Genomic DNA, 12,006 nt, shown 5'->3' with positions numbered 1-12,006 from the left:
GTTCCCTATATCCAGTTTTTCTCAGTACACAGAACATGGAAATGCAATTATGTTAGTAAATATAAACTGCTAAATAACTTTTATCATCAGCAGTATATAGCAGTCTTGTGACTTCTATCAGTGCCAACCAAGCACTAGTTAATCTTGTAGGAGGAGTTTTCATTCTCCTCAGACTGTCCCATGAGGCTGCATGACCTTTGACCCTCTGCCCAGACAGTGCTGATTGGCCCTGTGCCAATCACATGCACCCTCCCAAAGAAAAGAAAAGAAAAAAAAACACTCTAGCAATACACACCTAACAGAGCATGTGTTGCTACTGCATACTATGGGATATGGATTGGGGACAGAAAAAGAAAGGGAGGATCAGAGAAGACAGGATCAAACAGTCTTTTCACACAATGTGGAGGATTTAACCCCTTAGATTTCACAGTAAGTATAACGAGCATACTTTACTGCATATACAGACTGATCTTACTGATGTGGGTTAAGTAACACTTTAATCCTAACCTGTCATACTGTTTGACCTCAGTGAGCGGTCATTTTGATGGGTTGTAAAGCAATTCATTACTTGTGTACTGGACACTGATTGCTTAATAAACTTATTTACGGTATGTACAAGAAAGGTGGAATTTCTGAAAAAGGTATGTTTAAAGGCAACCAGTTACAGTTTGTTTGTTTTTTTTTAATGAAAGAATGTATTTATATTTAACCACTTGCCCTCCTGAGGATTTACCCCCCTTCCTGACCAGGCCATTTTTTTGAGCTACAGCGCGGCGTTACTTTAACTGACAATTGCACGGTCATGCAACGCTGCACCCAAATTAAATGTAGGTCTTTTTTTTCCCCACAAATTGCATTTTTTCTTTTTTGCAATATAAAAAAAAAAACCCCACAAAATTTTGACTTTTTGCTATTAAACATGTTCAGGAAAACATTAAAAAAAAAAACAAATTTCATCATAAATTTAGGCCAAAAATTTATTCTGCAACATGTTTTTGCTAAAAAAAAAAAAATAATCCCAATACGTGTAAATTAATTGGTTTACGTGAAAGTTATAGCGTTTACAAATGGTGGTATATATACTGGAATGTTAATTTTTCTTTACTAGTAATGGCAGCGATCAGTGACTTATAGCGGGACTGCGGCAGACATTGACACCGACTTGGTGTCACTGACATCCCCAGTGACACCAATACAGTGATCAGTGCCAAAAAAAAAAAAAAAGCACTGACACTGTACTAATGGCACTGGGCAGGAAGGGGTTAACATGAGGGCCGATCAAAGGGTTAACTTTGTGCTGGGTGTGTTTTACTATGGGGTGGTGTCTGCGTGCTTCAGTGGAAGCACAGTGCTTTGGATGGCTGTGCTGTGCACAGCCATCCAAAGCAGTGTGCCCGAGCTGACAGGGAGAAGAACTGTTAGCAAACAAAACAGTTCTCCTCCCCTTCGGAGATCCTCGGTAATCACCGGGCGCTGGCGTGTAATCACCGCCCAGGACCTGATGATTGACAGCCATGGCCGCGTATGGCGGCGCGGGTAAGGCTCGTGCACGCCCGTACCTGAAAATGCTATAGGGCGGTCGGGAAGCGATTAAAGAGATTGTAAATGCAAACAAAAAATAAATAAATTAATAAATAAATTAAAAAAAGCGCAACAAGCAGGATTGTATTTACCTGCCATGATCCTCTTCTCAAGTCCCCAGATGCAGATTTTGGCTCCTCCTCTCCAATAAGTGCCCCCATAGGAATCAGCTTCCTATGGGGGCACTCATGTGGGCTCACTCCCGAGCAGCACTACCTCTGTCTATATAGACACAGACAGCAGGGTCCAGGGGAAAGGGGGGTTGGGCGGGATACTAAACTTACTATATTAAAGTGTCATTAAATCCACATTATTAAAACCTATCAATAATGTCTGCATTATATGCTGTGCATACTCACTCACTATGGATTTGTTTTCTGTATTAAGAAAAAAAAAACAAAAAACTGGTTGATCCTGCTTGTTCTCTATCTTCCCCACCTGTCCATGTCCCCACTGCAGCTGGGGACTTTGCAGAGCAATGTTGGCAGCTAGTGCACATGCTCAGTTTTCAGTGTATTCCTAGACTGAGCATTTTCTCACGATTACATCTGAGCAACCCACGTGGCTATAGAGTCACATGTGGGCATATACACAGTGGTATATTACAGTCCACTCCCTCCCGCCTCCTCCATGCCCACTAACCTGTTAAACACAATGAGTTAGTTATGTTAGTGCCAAGATAAAGATTTGATTTAAAATCTTTTTTGTATGACAATTTAAAAACACTTTGACTGTAGCTATTTATTTTTATTCTGTATCCCAAAGGCTGTCTTTATTTTGAACATGTGACCAGTAGAAGAGGACTAGAAGCTCTTCCTGCCACTATTTACCTGCAGAGCTGGTCATGAGACAGCTGTATATTGCTTATGAAAAAAGGTACTTCGATATTTTAATTATAAAAAAAAAAAAAACCCAACTGACAGTGCCATCACCCATATACAGAGAGAGAAGGGATAATGTATATTAAACAGTGTGTGTTTAGTATCACTTTAAAAGGTAAAAATGTTTAGGCTTCATAACAACTTTAAGAAAAAAAAATGTTAAAGTAAGTCAGAAGTTTGTTTTTCTTAACTAATACATTAAGAGACCTAGGATAGGGATTCAGTTACTTATGGACATCCAAAAGCAGACAAGTAACAGTAAGGTACTAAAACAAGGCTCATCAGTGTTTATAGAACCCCCTGAACAACCTTCCAACTATGGCTGGCATAAGATGAGGACTGAACATCTTCCTGGTAAAAACTGACAAACCTGTGAACAGGCGAACAGATAACATCCTTGCAGATTTGACAACACATACCAGATACTGAAAAGCTCATGAAAACACAAATGAACCTAACAGAGTATGATTGACAGGGAAGGGTGAAACCTTATCTTTAAAGTGTACCTATGGTCAAAATTTTATTTATTATATTATCATATATTGCAATTCAATTACTTCTAGCCTACTCCTATTAATCTAAATGATATTGAAGTTTGAAAACACTTTTTAAGAACCCCACACATTTACGTCCACAAATTGACTATGCCCTGTGATTATGCACTGAGGTGTCACACATTTCACAGAGCCCAACAGTTAACTACAGACGTGCTGAGGAGAGGGAGATTCAAGAGGAGGCAGTAGAGGAATAACTGCTTGTAGGCAGCGACTTCCTGTTTTTCTGGACCTGGCCAAGACATTAAAATCAGCGACCATGAAGCAGCATGGAACACAGGCCCGTCAGAAAACATGTCTAGACAATCTGGGTGGGGCCACAGATAGTCTGCAAGAAGCATGGCTATCTACAAGCTCTAAGCTTCAGAAGGTTTAGGCCCTGTCAACTTTACTTGTCTTTGGTGGCAAAAGTGTGCTTTTCTCCCCTCCAGAGCTCTTGTGGATAAATGTAGCCCATCACTGTCAAATAGCTCTCAGCCCTCAAAGAGCACACGCTCCAGTTTCTGCAGCAGGGAGCTCCGCTGATCAATACCTAAGGGAAAATATGTGCTGCTGGAGAGTATCCAGAAAGGAACCTACGATCCTGATGCGCAGAGGACACTGCCCAGTGGCCACCTGTCTCCTTAGCCATGTGCTCGGTCCTGACCAAAAGAGCACGGCAAACTCCCAATATAGCAATTGAAAGCTGCAAGGCCACCCCTACCATGGAAATGAATTCCTTAACCTCCCTAGCGGTCTGATTATGTCCATATTTCTGTGCTCAAAGCGGTACATTTTTTTGCATGAAAATATGTATTTTTTTTATTGTAGGCCTGTCATTTTTTGGAATAACTCACTGAAATCTGTCCAAACAAGAGTCTAGTAAACATCCCGGGTATGATAAAACTTGAAACATGAAATCATAAATTATAATTTAATAAATAATCATAAAAAATAATAATATAATAATAAATTTAATTCAATAATATAATCAAACCAAAAACACTGAAATTTGAAATATAGCGCCAAGTTCGCACATCACTGAGCAAAGTCGTTTTCAGTGTCTGATGATGAATTTCCCTACGAATCATTATCACTCAATTCTGCAAGTGGTTCTAATTTACTATCGCTGTTCTCTAGCCGGTCTAAAAGCGCTTTTGACATAAAGGGACGCTTTTTGGACGCCATGGACATTTCTTAGTTTCCAGGCAGAAAGAACAGTAAAATGCAGGCAGGGCACAGGACAAAGCACTCGGGACAAAATGTATGTGAAATGGTTTGATACAGTAATGTTTTACTATGTGATTTTAGTGAATGTCACTTTTTGTGATTTTCAAATTTCCCGCCATTCCGTCCCCCGTATGTCCTGACGCTCGCAGGGGATGGAACCCAGATGACAGATGCCGGCATTCGCCGGATTACATTGCCGGTGACATTGCAGGAGGGACATCGCGGGAGCGCAGAACAAGGTAAGTGATCGAGGGATCACGGAGCAGCACCGCATGGTAAGCCCGAGTGTAGCTCGGGGTTACTGCTTGTGGTACTGAAAGTTTACCCCGAGCTACACTCGGGAATACCGCCAGGGAGGTTAAAGAGAGATTTAAACTTATCTGCATGGCCCCTAAAATACTGGAACATAATACACTAGAATCATCAGGGTCTTCTTTAGGTAAGATACCATGGTTTACAGGTCAGGGATTGCATGCTTTCTGTAGAAGCTCTTCTCCATAGTGTATTGCTGCGTAAACGTCTAAGAAGGGCACAAGACCTTGTCAGGGGGTGACCACTTATCATACAGCTCTTCCTAAATATAAAGATGGAGCTGGAATTGACTGATTTTGAAGCCTTCCAGGACCCTAAAGCAGTGACCTGAGGCCTGGAGGTTTCTGGTTGAGACAACTTTAGATTTTCTGCACCTCTCAGTGAGGACCCCCACAGTAGATCTTGGAGACTCAGAGATCCCTTGAAAATGCTGCTTGGAGGATTTATAGGATTGGGAAGAAACCACCTCTCCAGACAACCTCTCTTCTTTTTCTTCTTCTTCACCAATTAGGATTGGTAGAAGAAAGTCACAGGAAAACCCCAGTGGCAAAGGTGACCAGGAGTGTTTGCAAGTCTTGCACTTCATATCTGCCTGGATGCCCAATATAAGCTCCAAACAGTGGACATGGCAGCTGAGAATTCCTCCTTGGAGATGTTTAGTAGATGAAGTTGCCCCAGAAGAAGCCAGTGAGAATGCTATACCAAAATAACAGCAAAGGCATCCAGTGCGCCCCTGTATCCAAGTTAGCCACCTGGTTGTTTTGCACGCTGCCTGGTAAGTGTTGCTGGGAAATCCTTTGCTTGCAATTTGCATTTCCTCTCCATGTGCACCTTACTGTTAAGGCTGGTTAAAGGTTGGGACAGTTGCCATTTTTTCTGTAGTTGGCCAGCTTGGATGCAGAGATGCACTGTATGCCTTTGGTGTCATTTTGGTATAGCTGGGCGTCACGTGCATCTCTGTACCTTTAAGGAGGGATGGGCTCCTCCAGGCATACGTGCCCTTAACCTATCCATTGATGCATGTGCTCCTACTATGGAGGATTTAAATTTTAGTTAGGTCCACAGTATACAGAGGACCCTTGATGCGGGACTGTGGCTTACACATGTATTTTCAAATGTTTGCAAACAAAACGCTCCGTTTTTAACGAAAACTGTTATACAGGTCCAAATTGGTTGTTTTGCAGGCTGGCAAGTGTTGCTGGGAAATCCTTTGTTTACGATGTGCATTGCCCCTCTATGTGCACCTTACTGCTAAAGCTGGTAATAGGTTGGGACAGTTGCCATTTTTTTGTGTATGTGCCACCCCTTCCCTCATCACCATTAGCTGCTGGTCAAGCTCGCAGTCCCTACCCCCTTGTGTCTAAAGTCCGCCATGTGATTAGAGATTGTAACTCCTAAGGGAACTTAGGACCTAGATCCAGACTGTGATGGAGGGGGAATTCGCCGAGTGTCCCACCATCTGGAGTCACTATGATGTATTGTACAGAGACAGCTCACGAGTCAATGTGGTTGATTTACTAAACTAAACCAGCAAGCCTAATGTATGAAAAAAGTCAACCCTCACTGTGGCAACCCAACATTCAAAAATCAAACGAAGGTGCGCCTACCCATGTACCTAGTAAGCCACAGGGTTAAATGCTAACTTTTATTAGTTACCAAAAAAAAATGGTGCACAATGGTGTCTAGGAGACCACCTTCAACAGAGTCCAGTGCCCTGAGGTCACAATACAGACTTCCTCAAAGTGGGGATCTGGCTAGGGCTCTCCAAGGCTATGCCAAGGATTGGACGATCTGGAAGGCTGCAAAACACGCCCCAACAGGTCTGCAGCCACTGAAGAAGACTATATCTTAAAGAAAAAAAATCAGAAAAATGTAAGAAGTAATTTTCTTCTCTCAAACTGTTTTGCCAGAGTCCAGTCAAGTCTCCTTCTTCACCAGACATATTTTATCTGTGTATTTAGCAGTTTGCCTGGAGATCAGCTTTAAGCTCACCATGCATTTGGCACAGTTCCTAAAAACACTATACATAAGAGGACCTACCTAGATCATCTATTCAATTTATATTCAATCAGGAAGCTCCTATGCTACATAGTTGTAGATAGATCTAAAGGAGTTTATAAAGCTAGATTTGTAAAGTGTGTGGGAAGCTTTACAGAAATCACAATACTCTTCCTGACAATGCCTTTATGAAAAACGGTGTCAAGTTTATTCAGGTATCATCCACGGTGACCATAGCGGTTTCATTGCAGGGAATGGCAATAATTATTTTTATAAGCAGTAGGAAAACGAAATGAAGCTCTGTGAAAAATGTATGTATTGTTATTTTAATGCACAGGCAACTGAACTATTTTGTCACTATTTGCCTACTCTAAATAGAGGTGATAACGTATATTTTCATACTCTGCTTGCTTCTTTGTGTCCTCGTCACTCTCATATTCAGCAAGAACCAGCTCTTCCTCTCCATGCTCCAAGTTCATGCCTTCTCCTCCTGAGAGCATCTGCCGACTGAGCTGCAAGAGCCGCATTGTCTCATCTTCCTCTTCTCTCTGGAGATAAGAGAAAAGCAGTAGCAGATAAAAGCCTGCACACTCACATACAATATCCCGCAGGACCAGCAAAGCATCCAGGATGCATATTTTAACAAGAGTACTATTGCAAAAGAAAGATCAGAGCTTGCATATTCATGAATAACTGTATATAAAGCAAAGATTAAACAAACTGACATTTAACAGTTAAGACAAGCTTTAAGATACTAAAAGTGTAATCTTATGCTGATAGCAATCCTTTATTAATTTATTTCAGGTACTTGTATAGTGCCGTCAATTTACGCAGCGCTTTACATATATATTGTACATTCACATCAGTCCCTAACAGGGGCGGACTGACCATTTGGAAACTCGGGCACTGCCCGAGGGCCGGGGGTCAGTAGGGGGCCCCATGAGATGCCCCTGGTATCTTTTTCATAGGCTTTTTTGAGTTTGGGCAAGGACACAGGGGTCCCATGAGTTGTCAGTCCCCCCCTGGTCCCTAACCCTCAAGGAGTGTACAATCTAAGGTCCCCAACTCACATTTATATATACACATACTAGGGCCAATTTAGACAGGAGCCAATTAACCTACCAGTATGTCTTTGGAATGTGGGAGGAAACCCACGCAGGCACAGAGAGAATATGCAAACTCCAGGCAGGTGGTGCCGTGGCTGAGATTCAAACCAACAACCTGAGTACTGCCAGGCGGAAGTGCTAACCATTTAGCCACTATATGCAAACCCTAGCTGAATGACATTTAGTTTGTTCTATGTACAGTGCATCAAATAATTTACACTTTTTTTAATACTTGTTTCCCCCTTATTTTTTTTAATTTTTTTGTTATATCTCAGTGCTACTGATCTTTTGCAGCAGCTTCCTGCCTACGTGAACTCTGGCAATGGCTGCACAGCATTTCTCAAGGCGGGAGTATGGACGTTGACAACAATTGACTATGCTTGCATAATTTGTGTTAAAGCCCCTTGTAGTTGAAAGACCATGGAGGAGCACAGTTAGGAGACAGGGAGAGCGTGGGCACCCTATAATAGAAAGTGCCTGCAAAATTACTTTCATGGCAGGATCAGCAGCGATTATTTTAATAAAAGTTGAATATCTTTTTGGACACTTTATAAATAATAAATTATTTATTTTATATATATTTTTTACAATATTTATATTGATTGTTATATTGTTTTTTTGATTGATGTTATATATCTGGTGAGGAGGTTTTTTGATTTGTGCTGTTTATATATTATTATCTATACTAATTGGTGTATTACACCGGTGCGCAGCAGCAAACTTTTACCTATATCATTTGTTGAAAAGCTGTCTGGTGCGCTGGGGTTTGTGATATATTTATAGCTTGATTATCAATAGCTAAACAGGGCTTCTCTCTTGAAAGAAACCATATGTTCAATGCAGGGGCAGGACTATGATTACTATGCATGTTATAACAAAGAAAATAATGCTGAGATGCGACTGCTTCTATTTCACAAAATTTCACCAGAAGAGTATACCAAGCAAAATCTGTCTAGCATAACATATTAAGACCCTTTTTTTTTAATCTTTCTATATCTCTACAAAAAACAAATATTAGTTCAGTACCAGCCAGGCTGGTTTTTTGTTTTATATAGACCCGATTGGGAAGATTTTCCCCAATTTCCTGGCCTTATGATGCCCATGCAGGAAATAAGTGGTGCCGTTGTCACTGGGACAGAAGGCTTGAACAGCAATATAAACACTTTTAGAAGTTCTTATTCTTCCTTACGCTACTAAAAATGTGCTTTTAGCCAAATCCCTATTAAAAGAGATTTACCCTCACTTCCTCTCCTCACAGAAGTGAAAAGAAATCTCAATAGACACACAGGATTTCAATATGTGGATGTCAGCTCTGGAAAGGAACATCACAATGCAAATACTGTAGAGCTCTTCCCTACAAGTATCACCACATCCAGGCATGGGCCATGACAGCTTCTATTCCTGAATAGAAAGCCATGAGTGCGAGGTAAAAACGGCTTCCTTTTAATCTTTAGTAGTTCATTTTTTCCTATATTCTCAAAACTCTTACCTTTCTCTTTGAGGCAAACTTCAGTTGAATGTTATGTCGTATCTGCTCCAGCCTTTCCTCTCTTTTCTTTCGCTGTATCTGCTCCTCCTAAATAGAGATAATAACTCTCATGAATTTTCATGGATTCTATCAAGAGGTCCATAATCTTTGCGATGAATGTACCCAATACGCAGGAACCTTTTGCTTTTGTAAATAAAAACATGCTGTTAACTCAGTACATGCAGTTTACAGATACATACATGGTCATCCAAAAGACCCTTTAAAAACCAAGACTACCACCACATCCTATCTTAAGGCTAGTGTTCTTCACAAATTGTAACTATGTGGACAATGTGGTACATATCCTGTATAATTGTAAATATTAAAAATATTTGTTATATTATATACAGGGTTATGTTAGGACAACCTCACTTTATGATCAATCTCAGTTTATTAAAGCTTTTCAGGAACTGTATAAAAAAATCAAACTGGCATAGAAACAATACAATGGTAGGGAATACAACAAAAAGGGATTAGGGAAGGGTGAAGGAAGGGGGGGAGAATAAGGGTAGGTGAGAGAACATGAGGCAATAATAAACGATAACAGTCTGGCACTAAGTAGCTCCAATTGCAGACCCAAAGATAAAGTGCAAATAGTCTTGTTGTACAATCAATATCAAGCCCCGAAGGGTACAGATAAGAAAGACTAGAAAAAACATAATAAAACAGCACAAACCCTAAGGGACAATGAACCATACAGAGCAATTGAAATCAGCTTGAGAGAGAAAGGAAAAAAAAAAAAAAGGGAAAGGAGCCATGGAACCCCTCCCCTTCCAGAAAACAATCGGCCAGAAAAACAAAAATAGAAGGGGGATGAAAAAAGAAAAAAAAAAAAAAAGTAGGGGGGAGGGAAGGGAGAAGGGCAGAGAAGAAAAGAGAGAGGGGAAACAAAGGGAGAGAAGGAAAAAAATAAATAAAAAAGAAGAACAGATCTGCCTGAAGAAAAGCACCCAGTAAGACATCAAACTAACATGAACCAAGAGGAGAGAAAAGGGCCAACTCCCACTCAAGTATCCAGGAGAACGCGGAGTGCGGAGGACTCCCTATACATATGCCAGGAGAGCCAAGTCTGACAACAGTGTTCCAAAGTACCCAATTCCTGAGCCAAGAGTGACTCCATACTTCCAATGTGATCCATCTCCTCAACCCACTCCAAAAGAGTCGGGATACAGCTAGTTCTCCAATGGCGAGGTTTAACCAGCCTGGCAGCAGTCAAGCAATGGCGAAGAAGGCCCGGTTTGATACATTTGAAGGAGCCAGGCAGGATAGAAAGTATAACAATTTGGGGCAAATTGGAGACCGTTTGGTCCGTAACCTCCGAGTAAACTCGAAAGATAAGATCCCAAAATGCGTAAATAAGGGGACATTTCCACCAGATATGAAGAAGGGAGCCGGGGGCAGCCACACAGGGCCAACAGAGATCAGAGGTGGAAGGGAAGATCCTATGAAGGAAGGTGGGGCATCTGTACTACCAAGTGAGCAATCTGATATTGGTTTCCTGAGTCCTACTGGTCAGAGACAAACGGTGTGTAAGGGTAAAGGGTTTCAACCAGTCCTCATCTGATATCTGTACAGCAAGGGCCCCTGCCCACCTGGAAGTATATGGAGGAAGGTCCGGATCAACAGTGGCCAGCAGGATCTGATAAATCTCAGAGAGAGGGCGCAAAGAGGGAAGATCCCAAAGGAACAAGGATTTGAGCGGTGTGGGGTCCCTAGTCAACAAATCAAGGTCAGCAAAGGTACGTAGAAAAGAGCTAAGCTGTCTATACTCTATCCACTGGGCAAAAGTGGCCCGATCCAAGGAACAAGATTTTCGGAAGGATGGAAGACACCCACGACTAAGTATTTGCACCAAACGCCTATAAGTGGCCCTGCTCCAATGAAGGAAATGTCCAATGAAGGAGACTGAGCCGGGGGAAACTGGGGGTTTCCAAACAGAGGTGTCATTGGACCAACCAGGGAAGAGGCCCCAAGCCGCAGTACCACACTATCCCAAGTTCGCAGAAGCTGAACAGTCAAACGGTAAGGAAGAAGATGGACACCGAGATGTAGCAACTATCCAGGGAAGGGTCAACAGATCACACAGTACCATGACCCGTTCCAAAGAAACCCAATGCTTCATAGAGGCGTGATGAAACCAGTTCGACAAACGAGTAAGAACCGCTGCTACATGACAAAGACGCATATCGGGAGCCCCCGCACCGCCCAGCTGCTTGGGAAGCGTCAAGATTGTTCTATGCTGTCTCGGCCTTCGAGGACCCCAAATAAATTTCGTAAAAGCAGTTTGTAAGTACCTGAAGAAGGGCCTGGGGATGGCAATAGGCAAAGTCTGGAACAGATAAAGAAAGCGAGGAGCAACATCCATTTTCAGCATACTGATCCGGCCGAACCAGGACAAGGAACGGTCATAATTCTGGAGGTCCTGTAACGTGCGTTGAAGTAGAAGAGTATAATTCTCAGAGAAAATATGAGAGAGATTAGTAGGAATTTCAATACCCAGATACTTGAGGGAGCCAGGGTGAAGCTTGAAAGGAAAGTTATCCCCGGGCTCACAGAACCGGGGAGGTGACATAAAAGCGTTAAGAATCTCCGTCTTCGTTAAGTTGACCTAGAAATTGCTAAATTCACTGAACCTCTGGAATTCCGACAAAATAGATGGCAGAGACACTTGAGGATTGGAGACGTAGAGTAAGAGATCATCCACGAAAAGGGCCAGTTTAACCTCCATTGGACCCACAGATACACCCATTACGTTGGGATTGTTAAGAAGTGCGACTGCCAAATGCTCCATGACCAGAACATATAAAAGAGGGGACAACGGACAACCTTGCCACGTT

General features: G+C 42.0%; 1 protein-coding gene across 3 annotated transcripts in view; it reads right to left on the bottom strand.

The window, feature by feature from the left end:
- Positions 1-12,006, bottom strand: part of DDX11 (DEAD/H-box helicase 11) — a 131,457-nt gene that overhangs the window by 93,312 nt on the left and 26,139 nt on the right. For all 3 annotated transcript variants that reach the window (XR_016311937.1, XM_089671751.1, XM_089671750.1), the window contains exons 4-5: positions 9,131-9,217; positions 6,938-7,083 (exon numbers count right to left, since the gene is read on the bottom strand). Coding sequence is in view for 2 of the 3 variants with exons in the window: in XM_089671751.1 (XP_089527877.1) it covers positions 6,938-7,083; positions 9,131-9,217 (233 nt within the window). In the remaining variant the exon portion in view is untranslated. The remainder of the gene's footprint in view (positions 1-6,937; positions 7,084-9,130; positions 9,218-12,006) is intronic.

The sequence above is a fragment of the Staurois parvus genome, unplaced genomic scaffold, assembly GCF_062004578.1.
Source record: "Staurois parvus isolate SC_StPar_1 unplaced genomic scaffold, SC_StPar_1.0 ptg000114l, whole genome shotgun sequence".
In the NCBI taxonomy this organism is placed as follows: Eukaryota; Metazoa; Chordata; class Amphibia; order Anura; family Ranidae; genus Staurois; species Staurois parvus.
This window is presented reverse-complemented; position numbering and strand designations above follow the sequence as displayed.